Consider the following 18,366-nt stretch of genomic DNA (forward strand, 5'->3'; position numbering starts at 1 on the left):
ACAGAAACAGACACACAGAAACAGAGACACAGACACATGTGCATGCAAATGCACACACACACACACACACACACACACACACATACACACACACACACACACACACACACACACACACACACACACACACACACACACACACACACACACACACACACACACACACACACACACACACACTCACACACACACTTACCAGTTTGATAATTTTAATGAGAACCCAGTTATTTGTGGAGCTGGTCATCAATTTAAAGAACAGAGGAGCTAAGGAGAGATAGTTCTTTGGATTTTTCCTTGCCAATTCACAAATGACATTAACCGCTGCTGATTGTACACCTACAAAATAAAACAGCAACGGTTAGTACCTATATCATGTTTTCTAAAGTAAGCATCATCCCACACAAAGCTATTGCAGTATTGGAGATTTTATCATCCCATGTACTACATCCTAAAACAACATGACTATGACTATCTATGACTTCACTATCGGAGTACATGTATTAGAAAGACAATAAACAGTGTATGTATCCTTCAAACAAGGAAAAGTCATATTCTCCAATATTCAGTCATTCAGGAAAAGTTATTGCCGGAGGACAATCAGAGGACCAATATCGCATTTATGGACTACTGGTAGCAAAGTCCCTTGTATCAATCACATCACTTGGCTGAACACTGAAAAATAACTAGTTTTCTGGGTGCTCAGACACATTAACATAAAGGTACAACTAAGTACTACGAAGAGATACTTTTATAAACATCAAGAAAGGTTTTCTCCATACAGTCGTACATAGTTGAGTATGCATGTGGTGTATCATGGGAGAGATTCTGGTATAATGTGAGGGACCACTTTGTGTTTATTTTTGAACCTCACAATAACCAAGAGTACTAACCTGGGTCAGGATCTTCTAATTTCTCTTTTAGTCTAGGAAATGCTGGTCTCAAAGCCTCTGGAAACTGCAATAACAATTCAACTTGGGGTGTTAAATTTAACCATCATATCACACTTTATCAAAATTATCGGAAAAAAATAAAATAAACAGCTCTTGCAATTTTTTACAGGCATCCATTCCTATGGGTGCATGGCAAGTTTTCTTATTAGCAGACAGTTATTAAAATACACATTGTGTAAGCTATCATTGTTGTAACTCTATATTTAGTTCTAACAGCTGTCTTCAATCCTTAAAGGGGTATGTTTCAATCCCAGGCCATCACATTAGTGTTATCATAATAGGGATTACATAGGACCATTCTTTTGTTCTGGACCGACTTTTTCTAGAGCTCTGCCAAACAACTGCATTTTGTATTGAGATTTATAATCCAAATCAAAACCAAAAGTGAGTCTTTAAAAGCAATAATTTGTATGGACAAGAAAAAAGAAAGCATGGGAACCATGAACACTTATACAAACTACTCTTTAACATTGTTATAGTTATTTGATAGAAATGTGATTACCATTATTACTGACTATATTTAATCTCGATAAATAAGGGATTTTACGTCTCCTTACATATCTCACAAGATACAAATGTATGCAAATACACCTAGCCACAACAGTTGTCAAACATGTGATTGTGGTAAAGCTTTCACCGTGGCCATGTGTGATAATGTTGAGAACAATAGTGTTGCTAAGCGTTTGACACTTTCAGCTTGACCATCCTCAAATGGTTGCTATGGATGCAATGATTCGTGCGAGATCTCATGAGATCTGCCACGAAACGAAAAACAGCTTATTGTTGAACCATAAGCTCTTCTCACACAATACCAAGAGAAAACCTGTGTTGGTTTATTTACTTGAATTTTTGAAGGCTGAGTTTTATTGAGTGACCGTGGAGGGATATAAGGTACAAACTACTTGAACTCACCTTCAAAAATATCTTGTACATGATAAGTACTGCCTTCTTCCTCACATATGGCCTTGTTGATGCCATCTACATACATGGGGTAGGAATACAGGTAAATATTGAGAAAAAAAACACTAGCTATGTGTCCTGACAGGTCACACGATTAGAGTAATGGCCTCTCTACAACTTTGTATACATAATACATGTACTTACCTGGAACCAACTCTTTTTCAGTTTCCTTTTTTAAATATTATTTATGAAGCAAACAATTCATGTACAATTTCTGAGGATAATACACTATAATTTCCTTGACAATCCTCATGGAGTTTAAATATTCAAATTGTTAGAATTGGAAACACAATTTTTTCTGAAAGCATACCAAATCGAAGGATCTACCGTAATAATCAGCAGCAAATGAGTACAAAAACACAATCTTTTATTTTTTAACAATTGTTGTTTTACTTGTCAGTAGGTATTATTTTCTTCCTTTATCAATAATATATGAAATTCAACATGTATATGTGAGTACTTAGACAACCAGAATCGTGGCTTGTAGTAATTTTTACGATCAAAACAGTCTGGTTGAGTATTTAGACTGCCAGAATCATGGCTTGTAGTCACTCTTTCCGTCATCACAATCTGGGTGAGGAAGAGTGTCAAATCAAGTGATGATTCTGGCAGTATATGTAGACCTAATGTCACACACTCAAAGATTAACAGAGAGAGCACTCAGTTTAGAAATATTTGTGTTAGTTTTTTTACACAGTAAGATATCGAAATATTGAGAATTTATAAGAATAGTAGCTAAATGCTTCACAACATAGAAGCTAAACATTGAACATTTTATTGCCTCTGTCAAATCAATTTTACTTGTAAAAAAACAAATTACTTAACAAATTTTGCTTGCAAAAAAAATAGAAGACAAATTTTACTTCATAAATTTTACTTGCAAAAAAAATCTAGCATTGGCTTCATACACAGTGAACGAAAATGTACATCAAAATTGAAGTCTTGAAAGTTGTATGCATCAAATGATCAAAATGATATTTGCTAAAATGATTAGAACATAAAAGATCGTCATGGCAACCTACCAAGGTCATGACATCATTGGCAAGGTCTCTACCTAAATCAGCTGAGATAAATGAGGCTAAACCATTCATAGCTACACCAGCTTCATACTGAGAAGCACTATTGATATCCTGGAGAGAGGGATAGGGAGAAAATAAAACACAAACACACACACAATGACAACACTGATGTGTTAGATACTATATACTACAACTAGTACTATCACCATGGTTACCAGGGTTAGGAAGGGGGAAAGAGTTGCGGCTAAGTTGAGATACAACCAGGCTTTGGTTTGGAAACTTGAAAGTCAGTTAAACAATTACACACATTTTTTTGTGGGTCAGACTCTACTACCATTATCACTTTCATTCCTAGAGACGACATTGGAATAAATAGAAACTTGATTGTAAGAACATTTTCTAAAATTTAAGAATATTACTTCATTGGGAAGTAATATTTCTTGAATTCTGGTCTAAAATAAAGTTGATCTTTTTCCAAAAATTACAGAGAAACAAGAATTTTTGTTCAAAAATTTTGGCGGGAAAGTTTCTAGTCCTGAAAGGGTTATACTATTTTTCAGACTCCCATTACCCAAATGATCATCTTTTGTCTATTTTATAGTACGAACTATACAAATTTTCTTTATGGTAATAAACTCTATCTATAATTCTAAATAACATCCTACATGTATTTTCAAGTTCTATTTCCTCCCACTGATTTCTTCACTTCAATTCACACTTCACATGAATTTTTTTGGCTTAGTACTGCATGTATAAACAATATTTCTCACTGATCACACAATCAGTTCCTAACATTTTTTCTTTCATACATAGCGGCTTACCTACACCTTCTCAATGAACTAAAAGTTCAAATCTTTCAAAATTATTCTGGCAGCTCTATGTGAATTAATCAAAATAATCAAACCATGAAGTAAGGTTTTGGGAAAATTAAACTCAGATTTTGAATCACAACATATCTATTGACAATGTCAGCCACATTGTAAGAGAAGTCCAGCACATAAATTGTACACTAAGTTTAAGATGGCGATTGCTGTTTGCAACTCTTCCTATTTTTCTACAAATTCATTTTAGATCACAGAAAATATGAATTGATCCAAATATCATGCCAACCTCACTCTGTGACATGCATAGTTGGTCAAAACAAATACATGAATAAATCTAGATATACTGCCTGACTGTAACAAGAGTGCAAATCTGAGTACAAATACACCTTTCCAAACCAAAAGCCAGGTTTTATCTCAACTTGAAATTATATGTTACATATATGGACATACTTTTGTCAGCATTGACAATGTGACTTACCAGCCCTACAATATCATTGGCCAGATCACGGGCTAAGTCTGCAGTCAGAAAACAGGCTAAGCCATTCAAAGCCACCCCAACTTCATACTGAGTCTGACTACTCAGATCCTGTTAGTGGGGTGTATAGCATGGCATAGCATAAAAAATAGGGGGAACAAAATACCCAACACCATTACTAAGTAGTAATAGCAATCTGTTACATGCAATCAGTTATGTATGGTAAATATTTCATAATCCTTAAATTATTGAAAGCAAGTCTTGGCAAAGCACAGTGTCATAATTACCGATAATCCCAAACTACTGAAAGCAAGTTTAGGCTAAGTGCAGTCTCATAATTATCGATAATCCAAAATTACTAAAAGCAAGTTTAGGCTAAGCAGTGTCATAATCATGGATAATCCAATGTTACTGAAAGCAAGATTTGGCTAAGCAAAGTCAGTAACCACTTAGTAAAATGTGTGCCCTCTTAGCTGATGTACTACTGAGCACAGCAAATTCCTTGTGATACACCAATATCTGGTGTTCCCCGTATTCCTTACAATATGGTGGCTCACAAGAAACTCACTATGTATAATTTTGAACTGTAACAGAAAATTTTGTCTTTTGTGAAGAGGATACACTGATTGTGATATCAACAAACACAATGACAGCAAGAAAAGTGTTGTCATTTGATTATCAAAGCTACATTTCAAAATCTACACAAATGATGACATACAGTAACTTTAATATAGCAGACTGAAAGAAAAGGTCATGGTGGGATGTCTTGTTTGCAAACTAAAACTTAACAAGAGCTTACAACAACCAATCTTACAGTCTTTTGACCTACATGAGTAATTTATGGGCTGACACTGACCAATCTTTCAGTTGATCTGAATATTAAATCTACTTCATGAGTCATATAAATTGACTTCTTGTCCAATAGACTGCACTTTTTAATATCCATGATTCAGGTTTATTACTCAATTAATTGATAAGTGCTTACTTTAATTATATTTTTTGTTGATTTCATTCAGTCAGAGGTGTCCCTCTACAAATTTCTTGCCATCACTGTACATAATACATTGACAACACAGATCATACATTTTACATACAGCATTTGTCACAATACCATGACATTTCAGAGTTTGGCGATGACATGTTTATAGTCTGTACATCAATTCACATAATTAGCATTCTAGCACTATCAGTGGACTTGCAAAGACAAGCTCTCTGCACTGGACAGGGTGGTATTTGTCAGAGTCAATCATCATGTCTTGGCAAGCTATGCTATATCAAAGGATGTGTGGACATTAACTGCCCGTTAACATGTTATTTGCATGTACTGCAGAGTGTGACACTTTACTTTCATGTCACATCTCAATTACCATAAAATACAGTATCTTTCAGTCCTCGTTCTGTGTGTTCTAAATCCATGGTAGACAGTACAATATAGTTACTTTGGAACATAAATTAGATAGAAGTGTGACATTTTGATCCAGCTAATACAGACTATGATTACGCAATGATTTCAATGAAATCCATGGTATTCTGAAAAACCCTGTTTTTCTTAAATGAAATTCCTGGCATTTCCTTCCTGTTTCTAAATGACTAACACAATTTGCTAACATGCATGTAGATGAATGATGAATTACACAAGTTATAACACATAAACAACCCAACTTAGTAAAGATTAATGAGGTTTCAATCCGTTGGTGATCATCATCACAGAAAAAAATGAATATTCTTAAAGTTGAACTGCATGTCATAACAATTAACATTCATAATTCATGTTATCTACCAACGTGATGACTATTTGTGGTCATAAATGAACTAAATCACATTTTTTTAACATGCAAGTGTGACTGAATATTTTCTGGAATGCATTTTCCAAAATTTGAGAAATGATATTTCATGCCATTTAAATGTCCTAAGTACTTGTTGAATAACGAATGAATTGTACAAACTTCTTAAGTTAATATATAAATGTTGTCACAACTTCCAAAAAACATTGATTTAGTAATTTGTCTAAATTTCAAGCCGATATCAGTAAGTCATTCACAACAGAATTACTAGGAAGTCTTTGAAGCTGTGATTTATTGCTGTATGGGAAATGTTTCCAATAGTGGAATCAATGTTTATGTACTGGTACAGTATGTAAAGTTGTAATTTGATATCTAGACTACCTCTTTATTGAAATAAATGTTATGTACTGGTACAGGATGTAAAGTTGTAATTTCATATTTGGACTATCTCTCTACTTGAATAAATGTTATGTACTGATATAGTATGTAAAGTTGTAATTTGATATCTAGACTATCTCTTTATTGAAATAAATGTTATGTACTGATACAGGATGTAAAGTTGTAATTTCATATTTGGACTATCTCTCTACTTGAATAAATGTTATGCACTGACATAGTATGTACAATTGTAATTTCATATTTGGACTATCTCTTTTACTGAAAATAAATATTATGTACTGGTACAGGATGTAAAGTTGTAATTTCATATTTGGACTATCTCTCTACTTGAATAAATGTCATGCACTGATACAGTATGTACAATTGTAATTTCATATTTGGACTATCCCTCTACTTGAATTAATGTTATGCACTGATAATTATAGTATGTAAAAATGTAAATTTCATATTTGGACTATCTCTCTACTTGAATAAATGTCATGCACTGGTAGTCATGTAACATTGTAATTTGATATTTAAACTACGTATGTTGTCTGCAATCATATCTTCTAGTATACTTGTAAGCAAAGCATGAGGTATCTAGCATCAATTTCTTGACTCGCATATGCCACAGGGTATTATATTTAATTTCTATTCTTAAACAATTCTGCAGTCACATTTGCAACAGAGACACACCCGCTTAACACTAGTAATACTAAATAGTATACATGTACCTGTGTGTACACAAAACACCTACACAAATATAAAACTGCAAAGAATGAGTCATCATAACTGATTAAATTATCAATCGAATACATCTCAAGCTACATGTAATTTTTGTGAAATTGCAAAAATCTTACAAAAATGGTTGAAACAATTTTATTTTCAAATTGAACATGAGTCAACTACTAGTACTAGTATAACGATATGCATTGTAAATATGTGTGGATAAACTACTTCACACTACAACATGTTTGATGAATTGACTAAAAATAAAGATATATTACAACTTACCTTACGAATCATGTTTGTTGTTAACATGAGAACGTCAGTATCTTCATGGAAACTTTGTGAAGCTGACAAGTAACCAATTCTTTTATGAGTAAACTTTGGAGAACTCATCACCTCTATAATATTGAATGCTGCCCAGCTGATGTCATAACCCAACATTTCCAACTAAAATTAATCCAAAACAAAAACATTTCAAATTGCAGTTCACATCTTCATAACATTTGCTATAGGTACAACTATGAGAAATGATTTGCAATATTTACATGAGATCTATGTATTGATATAGGTCAGATCTGCAGTTTTCAGATTTACTTTAATTTCATATGAAAAATTATATAAAAATGATGTAATGTTTACCATAACTATCTGCAGTAACCACTACATCTGTAGCATAGCACATTATAGAAGTTAAGCAAACCAAACATTTGATGATGTAATATTAAAGTCTATTCAAAGCCGTTGCTGTCAGGATCATAGAGAACCTGCACATCCAATGATATTCTCATTTCAAATTCAAGGCATAATTGCTATGAATACAAATCAATTACTAGATAAGTTTCATGTAAAGTATTTGCCAATTACATATAGATGTCAAAATAACATCTCAAGTTAGCCCATGTTCCTCTAATATTTAAATTCACAAGTATAGCAAAGGAAATTTCACTTTGTTTTCACTATTTTCTTGCAAAAACATCTCTTGTATCTACTACGGTAAAGGGGACTACATCTACCTGTGATTTCCCTAAGGCTACAGACCATACTACATGACCAAGTGTACATTTAGTTACTAGTATAGTAACTACATGTACATCTGTACCTGCTTTATGTTCATCAAACAGTAACCATATTTATACACATGCATACATACATACATACATACATACATACATACGTACATACATACATACGTACGTACACACACACATACATACATACATACATACATACATGTATACAGTATACACACATACACACAGTGACACACGCACGCACACACATCACATCTCATAAATCTGTGTGATGGTTTACAATTTCAGGGAGTACTGTACATATATATATATCATGCTATTTAGCTATAATCAAAACCATGATCATTGATCTGAAACACTGGGATAAAATCATACATGGGATATACTTTTGTAAATTTTATTTTTATTACATGGACTCAAAAGTTGAACATTTTCACTGACAATACTATACATTTTCAATGCATATTTGCACCTTCATCTCACAAACTAGAAACTACACCCCAAGCTCTTTCAAAAAATTGATACGAAATCCAATTCATGTAGTACTGGACAGCTGATGGATTTCATGAACAAATGAAAACATGAAACCACTGAAGTACATCCATGTACTATAAACATACAATGTATAAATCATGATTTTACATCCAAGTTGGTATGCAGAATGGGCTTGGGTTATCTTATGATATAATTAATGGTGATCCAGTACAGTTACATTTTGTACATGCATCTCATTCTTCACCTCAATGTGGAATGTGATGAGGTCAAAAGGTCAACTGAATGACCTATAGGTCATGTCCCTGAGACATTGGAAGTGATACAGTACATATAGCCAAAGGCAATAAATGCACATGATGAATGGTTCAACCTCTACTTGACATACAGTTCTATGATAATACAATGTACATGACTGAACACACTTCCCAGTCGGAATGAGTCCTAGTATAGTAGTATTCAACAAGAAGTGATTTGAAATACCAGACACATATGATATAATAATGATCAGATTAGCAATTCATAAATAATAGCTACATGTGTTTCATACATGTAGCTTTCTCAATACTATTAAATACATTGTACATCTATCAAAACAATATTTTTATCAATTTTTTTCAGCTCTAGAATCCAATTTAATAGTAATACATTAATATGTATATCTTTCAAAGCAGCAAGCAAAGCTACATGTAAGAAAATGCCCAAAATATGACACAAGAGAAAAATGTGAAATATTTCATGTAGTCTTAGTCAAGACAGTCTATCACACAGACAAGGCCATACAACTATTACACTTAATTTATAGCATAGCTACAATTCCATTAGAAAATCATTCTACTTTCAAATCTAAATTATTCTGAGTAAGTCCTGATAATCAATTCCATTAACTCTCTCCATTCAATACTTTGCATATCATTACCAGCCTAGTGTTTGGTTTTATTATGTGCATAATACGTTGCAGTGTGATCAAGTACATCAAAATATCGGCTGAAATATAGTATTTTGATAGCGTTGGGGTCATTAGGGTGTGATCAAGTACATTAAATATAGTGTTTTGCTAGCTTTGGGAAACCCTAGTAAAAGAATGGGGAACTGGGTAAAACTGACCATATGGTTTCCTATATAAGTTGCAATTATGCCACATTTATGTTTGGGAACTGCACTACAGTGACTGGCAAACAGGTAGATTTTACCTTACCAAAAACAATGAAACTCACATGATTTGTGAAAACTGGTCTGAGTATATACAATGTCACAATGCGGGTGTTATTAATCATATTTGTGATAAAAATAACACATTTTTATTAATATTAAATCATTGCATAATTGATCTTTGATTTTCCTGTTTCTGACATTTTTTCATCTGCCACTTCTGCAGAACATGAATCATAATCTATTTTGATCTTAGACATATTTTGAGGTAGATACTAGATTTCACAATATGTTATGCATCCTATAGTATTTTTGGCGGTGTGAACTGTAATAGTTGTACATGTAGGTAATCGTCTTTCTACAACAAACATGGCATTTCACAATAAACAATGACACAAAATGTCAACAAAATTCACAATAGAGCACTTTGGCAAATCAATAATCAATAAAATGTCTGAATGTCATGAATAATTTTAGCTTTCAGACTATTGTCATGTTGATATTAAAATTTCACTCAATGGACATGTAAGCTATGATAATGAATACAATGTTAACATTTCATTCACAACTCAGAGACTACTGGAAGTACTGTGTGATACACAACAATTCTCGGTACCTGAAATAGAATATTACTGCCGAGATACATCATAAAAATAACGAACATTTGATTCCTTGGTTGACACCATAACTTCCACTCCACACTCACGCTTCACATGCATTTACTATTGATGTGTGTGAGAATAAGTCGACCTTCTTGTTCTATTTTGACCCTCTACATGCGGTAAAATGCTATTGCAGATACTGAGAATTGTACACACTGCTAGCATGATGTATTGCTGGTATAGGTATTACAATACTGTAAATATTAATGGTATGTACAGTATATGTGTACTGGATAACAAGTCCTGCTATTGAATGTGTCTAACTACATGTACCCAATAAATCAAATGTTTTTACTATGGGGAATATACAGATAATTTTACCACAGTTCCTCTGAACAAAAGAGGAAATGTGCATAAATGTACTAAATTTCCCACTAGCACTATCAATAAATCACACATTTTACTCAGGGGAATAAATAATAAATTTTACCTCACTTCCTCTTAGCAAAACAATTTACCAAATTATAGCCATTATCGCTATCAGTTCTTGGCTTTGAAACCCATACAAGTATGTATACTATCATAGCATACACACTGGCATTATAATTCAAAATATACTTGTGTGTTCCTGCAATAGCGGGAATCGGTAGTGAAAGGGTTAAATTAATTCTCCTGATTGAAGTAGTATGTGCTATTTCTTTACAATTTGACATAAAAATTATTTCGATATAATCACATTCAAAATGGTGTTCTTTTAATCAATCATACGAGGAATCAGCAAATTATGTACTTGTATTAAAGCATAATAACTTGCAAACATCTGAGGATGGTAGACGTACAAATGTAACTATAACATCACAATATTTATAGTCACTCTGTATATGTGGCCTGACCTAAACACTGTGTATCATTACCCCATACCACAATATGGTGAAGTTATTAAAACACAACTGATACCATACTGTAAGGCATGAAATCTAAACCTAATACAAATACATACGGTTCCACTTCAGGATGGAAACTATCCACACACACAATATTTTCAAAAGGCTGCACAACATGATCATGATTTGTAGTTTGTACTCAAATTACTTGGTTTGACGTCTTTTTTTTTGTTAATTGTAAATTTTTGAAAGGTTGCTTAGTAACAAATCTGCCTGAAAGCATTCTTTGTGTACCATGATACCATACTGTTTGATTCACATAGTACATCTGTTAATAGGAAAGGTAATAAAATACATATAGACCTCATATTTTCATCTAAATCAATCGTATAACTTTCCCAGTATAAACTTATTATGATGTAATGCTACACGATGTGTATTATTAGTAATTAATTTATGTAGATATTGTTAAACCCGCACTATTATTAAGGTGCTTGTATTTTGGGCATGAATATTATATATATAGAACAGTGGAATGACCATGCAATCAGGCTTGGGGAGGATAAGGTCAAGGATAGGTATAACTATAAAGTTAGGCCAGACCTCCTAACTTTGACATAATTTGTATTAACCATCAATACGCTGACCCTGTAATTTTAAGGTTGCAGAATACAAACTTACTTGCCATTTATGTTACGAAATATATCCCAAACAGGCTTGATGTGATATCATAGTACAAACATGTATGCATTAATTATTTCTACTTTATCAAATTGATCAATCAAGAAATAATTCCACAAAATATATTACTTCATTATGTTACCATGCATCTACCATTTATCAGTTATTTTATCAGGATGTCTGACACATTGACGTATGGTTATCCACAAAATTCACTGACATGATTTAGATAGATAGTTTATTTGCAATGACGGCCAAAGGCCCAAAGAGCTCATTTATACAACATAAATTTTAGAGTTCAGAAAAGATCATGGAAGCACTGTATGAAACTTAGGTTCTCATTTTGAAAGCATAATAACTGATGTTATTGATAACATGGGATTATATTGCTATAACTGAGTGGGTTACATTAGAAACTAGACAATGTTAATATTCAGCTATATTCATGAGGGAAAGTCGGTGTTTCATCAATTAACATGTACTCTAAATGAATGCTATACTTGCATTATTTGTGAAAATTTAATACCTAAATCTGAAGACTTTAATTTCAAAATTTGTACAGTTCTTGAATATATCTATATGATTGTTTGCTTTGATTTTATAACAATGATAAGTATACATAGTTGAGGAAGTCTGCAGATTCCAATATTTCATACAACTCACAAGTACAAATTTGGAAAATTGGAAGGCAGTAGGTAGGTACTGACCAGTACATTTTGTCAATTTTTGTAAAATTCACATCCAGTCTGCGTTATAATAATGACTGTGTTTGTTATAACTGATTTTTTGGTTGCAACAACAGCACCTGCTAATCCTAATATCTGTTATCATCTTAGCTGTAAAAACAAAACTATGCTTGGAGAATATATTATACTTACATAAGTTAACTTAGAGACTGCATTGGCTTTGACTGCAACGTTGTCTTGCTTAAGTTCTACTTTGATCTCATCTATACATTGTGCAATGTACTTGGCCTACAGGTAAATAAAAACATAATATAAATATAATACACTCGTGAAATCTTTGCTTGAATGATCTCAGAATGAACATGGGATTAAGATTGTATGACATTATGTTACAACAGACATCGTAACATGTAAACATGCACAGTACAGCCCATTTCAATTTACTGTTTACTGGCTCTGTTTTGATACAACCTCACAAATAAGAAACTGCACATGCTACATATATAAAATAACAAGACTGAATGAGTAGTTTCTTGAGACATTTGCTCTCAATGAAATGAACTAAAATACCACCATGCAGATATCACAACACTGACATCTGCATGTCTGTATCTAGTTTCAGTACTTTTAAATGGTTTACATTTATTCAGACTAAATGTAGCAAGAAATTGCGATCTTGCTGTTAAAATGTACAATGTACAGTTTGTTATTGGTTTCTGTGTGGTTGTATCAAACACAGCCAGTGAACACTAACATGAAATGCACAGTATCAAATTCTTCATAAAAGTTAATAAACAGTTCATAATAATATTACTACGCCTTTCAATGCTGCCCCCCCCAAAAAAAAAAAAAAATACATCCATAAAATAAAATAAATAAAATAAAAACATACCTCAATAAGTGGATGTGTTAAGGATATTCAGTGGTGGATATCAAAATAACTAAAAACATTATTTTTGACTGGTGCCAGATGGCTATTGTTTGTTTATTTCACAAGGTCACTGGTGTGGCTAGGTTTGTTTGTATAGATATCTGTTGTATATCAATGTAGTAGCAGTTTATTGAAATACCAAAGTTACAATATACTACATCATGGTATCAAAAGAATGTTGCGAATCTCTTTATAATCTTATGACACCTTGCCATAAGCCACCAATGTTAGGCAAGTGGTATTCAAAGTTCATGCTAACTTTACATGCCTATTCCCATTTCAAAATTTAGCAAAAGGTGTGCTACAATTTTTATTTTTTAATGTAATAATTAGACAGCATAGTAAATAAAGGATATTAATTTTCATATTTTGTCTGTGGGATTCCTCATAGGCCAGCTGTGCTGTGTTACTGTTAGCCCATGGATGTATATTAGGGGAGATCTCTCGATCTCCTAACAACGATGGTTAGCCATGGGTACATGATTGTTGTCAGTGCAACGGGACACAATTATACAGAAAAAGAGAGAACGTATACGAGCTTTACTAAAAAAGTAGAAAGTTTGCAAATGGTGGTGATTTCCTCTTAAAATTAATTGGACTTATAAAAGATCAATCGATGGCTTAACGTTACACAGACGGTAGTGACTACCCACGTTCCCCATGCCCACAGTACGTCCAAATTTGGGGGCGTCGGTCAGCTGTCACCCTTTAAATTTGACAGCACCTTACAAAGCAGTGGGGAAGGTAAAGCATGTGAGCAGTGTCATTTTGAAAATCAAGGTTACAATGCTTTGGACTCCTCAGGACGACGTTTCCGTCCAGCAGCTCTATTCTAACAGAATTTTATGGAAACTGAAACTGTGTAGTCACCTCGCTGTCCTTGTTCTTGCGGATGCCACGTACAAGATCCTGCAAATCTTTGTCCAACACTCGCTCCAAGCTCCCTTTAACTTTCTTTAGAGCCATGTTTATCGTCCCGGTGTTGGTATTATCCACTCGTAGGTTGCCCTCGACGAATAACAGACACTAGTTAATGAATCATGTAAAAAAGACAGATTTTTCCTCTAATATCATTCTGAAGAGAGACTCTTCTCGATTCAAGATGGCGACGTCTAGTCACGTGACTACAAGAGTCACCTAGCTTATCTATTTTCATACGTACTGTCAAAGTTTAGTGCCCTTATGAACATAACTATTGTCCATTTCTCGGGTCTGCGAAAATCAGGGACCTGATTAACTATTATGGAACAGTTTTACAATCTAAATATTCCGGAAAGTTGTACAGCTTGTTGTTTAAAATGGAAGTAATCAAACCCTGTTATTAACTAGCAGTAAACCAAGGGGTCCAAACAAAAGGTGACGTCATAGGGAAACCCGTGAATGAACTCTATCGTCATGATCGTATGGGGGCGAAAGACATTCAAACTATTGTGTTTCTGTCCTTGCATGTCAAAATGGGGAAGTGTTACGAACATATTGAATTTCTGAAACAAATTGAGAATTTTGGTAAATTTATTCGAACTGAAAGAAGAAAAACAAAAATATCACTCGCTGTCTTTTGGTTGCTAAAGATTTATAAGTTTTTTAAAAAAGCCTAAAAGGTAATGCGATATGAAAGTTTCAACTTCTCGAGTCGTGTAAAATAAACTTATTAAAAGTAAAAACATAAAAAACCTACAGATTTGAATAAGGAAGTAATTATTGTATGATTACATTTTGTCTCTAACAGTTTCTAATTGTACGTGACTTTTTTCATGAGATTTTTGTGCGAAAAATGTTGAAATTTGAATGAGGTGATGGGGGTCACAATTTTGAACGTCGGGACCATTTCAGTTGGCAGAGAGGGACAACCAACTGATTTTCTTTAAACAATAAAAGGTATTTATTGTACATATGTTCAAATGAAAATAACACTCCTTACATTTTTGTTCAGATTTTCCAAGACTTCATAAGATTTTGTTCCAAAAATGTACAGATTTAAATTGGGTGAGGGGTCACAATTTTGATGCTACTACAGAGATCCATTCGGGTTTGGGACTATGTGACAGGGCTATGTAGCACGCTCCATATCATGTTGCTGTGGAACTGTCAATGCTTTACCAGTCAGTCCACATGCTATCCCAAAGTCACCCAGTTTGGGTCGCGTCACAGAAAAATCCCCTGTTTCCAGTGGGATTCGAACCCGTGACCTCCCGACTGCTAATCCTGTGCGCCAACCACTACGCTACAGGGAGACAACTTTGTCGGAGGGACAAGCAGATATTTTCTACAAATGAATTTATTTATTTTATATATGAACTACTGAGAAGAATATTGCCATGTAGCTTCTACCCCCATTAAAACAAAAAGAAAAGATTTCTATGCCCAAAAATGTAGATATTCGGATATGTTGAGGGGACACACTTTTGACTGCCATTTCCAAGTTAGCATACATATACTGTTTACAATGATTATGTTTCTATAAAGAGAGGGTTAAGTATAACAATATTACACATATATGCAAAGATAAACAACTTCCTTTAAAGTTTTTCCAAATTCTACAGATTTCATGTGGAATATGTGTCACACGTTAAAACTGTCGTGGTTTGTAACTGTAGTGTAGTATTTTTCGATGAGACAACCACAATATATCTAATAACTGAAAATTATTAGAATACCAATAATTAGACGTTGTACATGTAATCAGTGGTCTATTTTATCCATAAGTATTGCAGTAGCAGGTTGAAATTGTCATCGCCGTTGAGGGCACTGATATTTGGGTGCGGACCCAAAAATCAATTTGATTTGATTTCATATATACAGTTACAAACAATACGTTCATCTACAGGTGAATCGATACTTTTCAGGATGTACAACAGTAAGAGTAAGTTATGGTAGGCCAAACATTTTTCTAGTTGCAGACCGTACAACTTTCTAGGCCACGCACGCACACACACACGCACACGCACACGCACACACATACACACACACATACACACACACACACACACGCACACGCACGCATGCGCACGCACGCACACACACACACACGCACACGCACGCACGCACGCACACACACACATACACACACACGCACACACACACACCTAAATAACTTCAAAACAAACCAAAAAGTTACTGATATAGTAATTCTTTATTACTTATGCATCTACATGCTTATACATCTTCATACATGGTACACTTTACAGATAGGACACGTTGCAGATTGATAATATGGCAAACATAACCTGAGTTGAAGCTAAAGGAATGATGATGTTGATGATTTTTCATCAGTAAATGACAAAAGTGATATAAAATCCACTTCTACGTGTATAAAGTTGATAAAACATGTTGTCAGCAAGTTACATGCGGAAATCAAGCATTTATCCATTCAAAGAAAAGAAATTGGACAAGAATAAAAAGATTGTGCTATCCGGATATTATTATTAAAATATTGGTACTAAAAACTCTACTGTATAATCTGTTGTACCAAAGACCCTACACGTAGGGTCTATGGTTGTACTCATTAATTTTGTAAACTTCTGTATCGGTCATAAAGACAAAACACAGTTCTTTGGTAAATGCAACTCAGCGTTAAAAACAAGCGTTTAATTGCTCTTACTGACCGTTTTTGTAATAACAATATGAAATGGTTTTGAAGCGAATAACGATGCGAGTAAAATGACGTAGCCAAAAAGATCGAGCGACCCACCACCGATGGAAGTTTTGTTTTTAATTTAAAGACCGTTAGACATAATTTTTGTTCAATTAGACACGACTAACTAAGATTTCGGCGAAGCACAGGGTGTCCAAATTGACACCGTATTCAAGACACTTCTATCATTCCACCAATGTGTTGTCGTCATTGTAACAGTCCAGCCATCAGAACCTACAGACAAGTAGAGAAAAGAGAGAAAATTAGGACGCAATTCAAAATGCTTATCTATCTAGCACGTCTACAACAGGGTATACACATCAACATCACCGTGACTGTCGCCATTGTCGTCGTCGTTGTCGTTGTCGTCACACCACTACCACCACCACCACCACCACCACCACCACCACCACCACCACCATCACCACCACCACCACCATCATCATCATCATCATCATCATCATCATCATCATCATCATCATCATCATCATCATCATCATCATCATCATCATCATCATCATCATCATCATCCACACCTACGCCATCACCATCACCATCACCCCACAAATTAAATTACATAAGCCCCTACCTATTATGGTGTGATTCTATTGGCATTGCACCATGCGTCGGATAGATGATAACTTTCGGCGAACTTCTTGAAACTTTTTGTTGGTAAACCATTTGGTCCGATGAATTCATTCCACCACTCTTGGTCAAAATTGCCACACAAACCACAAAGTTTACTACCCCACATGAATGGTGCGCCCTGTAAAACAACAAACAAATAAACAAATTAAAATTTTTGTTCATAAATTTCAATTTGGTAAGTAATTCTGATTATATGTAGTTAATGTATGCACACCCAATAGAGTCTCTCTTACTATGGGATACCAGGCTGAAGTTTAATGTGCCAATTACATGTACACTTCATTCTTGATAATGACTGTAAGATACGTCGTGCCGCGCCGCCCTCACCGACTTGCTTTATTTATCTATCTGAGGGGTTGACCTATGTGTGAAGGCGCTCCGTCACGTTGTATATTACTGACTACATTCTTGTATGGACGGAGACAAAGTTGTTATCGAGTTGAGCTAAACTGTCAAGAACGTATCTATAAACAAGTCATTATGTACGTATACATGTCTTTGAAAGT

The 18,366-nt window shown here is 34.2% G+C and overlaps 2 protein-coding genes across 4 annotated transcripts in view; both read right to left on the reverse strand.

Annotated features, from left to right (window-relative positions):
* LOC144436698 (AP-3 complex subunit delta-1-like) overlaps positions 1 to 14,679 on the reverse strand; it is a 45,014-nt gene extending 30,335 nt beyond the window's left edge. For all 3 annotated transcript variants that reach the window (XM_078125551.1, XM_078125552.1, XM_078125550.1), the window contains exons 1-7: positions 14,449 to 14,679; positions 12,840 to 12,935; positions 7,405 to 7,566; positions 2,933 to 3,040; positions 1,863 to 1,928; positions 891 to 954; positions 197 to 336 (exon numbers count right to left, since the gene is read on the reverse strand). In XM_078125551.1, the coding sequence (XP_077981677.1) occupies positions 197 to 336; positions 891 to 954; positions 1,863 to 1,928; positions 2,933 to 3,040; positions 7,405 to 7,566; positions 12,840 to 12,935; positions 14,449 to 14,544 (732 nt within the window). In that variant the 5' untranslated portion in view covers positions 14,545 to 14,679. The remainder of the gene's footprint in view (positions 1 to 196; positions 337 to 890; positions 955 to 1,862; positions 1,929 to 2,932; positions 3,041 to 7,404; positions 7,567 to 12,839; positions 12,936 to 14,448) is intronic.
* Positions 14,680 to 17,804: 3,125 nt separating this feature from the next.
* The window catches only part of LOC144436907 (vitellogenin-6-like), a 14,908-nt gene continuing 14,346 nt past the window's right edge, over positions 17,805 to 18,366 (reverse strand). The window contains exon 24 of the mRNA XM_078125769.1: positions 17,805 to 17,978. Coding sequence (XP_077981895.1) covers positions 17,805 to 17,978 — 174 coding nt within the window. The remainder of the gene's footprint in view (positions 17,979 to 18,366) is intronic.

Source organism: Glandiceps talaboti, chromosome 6 (genome assembly GCF_964340395.1).
Source record: "Glandiceps talaboti chromosome 6, keGlaTala1.1, whole genome shotgun sequence".
In the NCBI taxonomy this organism is placed as follows: Eukaryota; Metazoa; Hemichordata; class Enteropneusta; family Spengelidae; genus Glandiceps; species Glandiceps talaboti.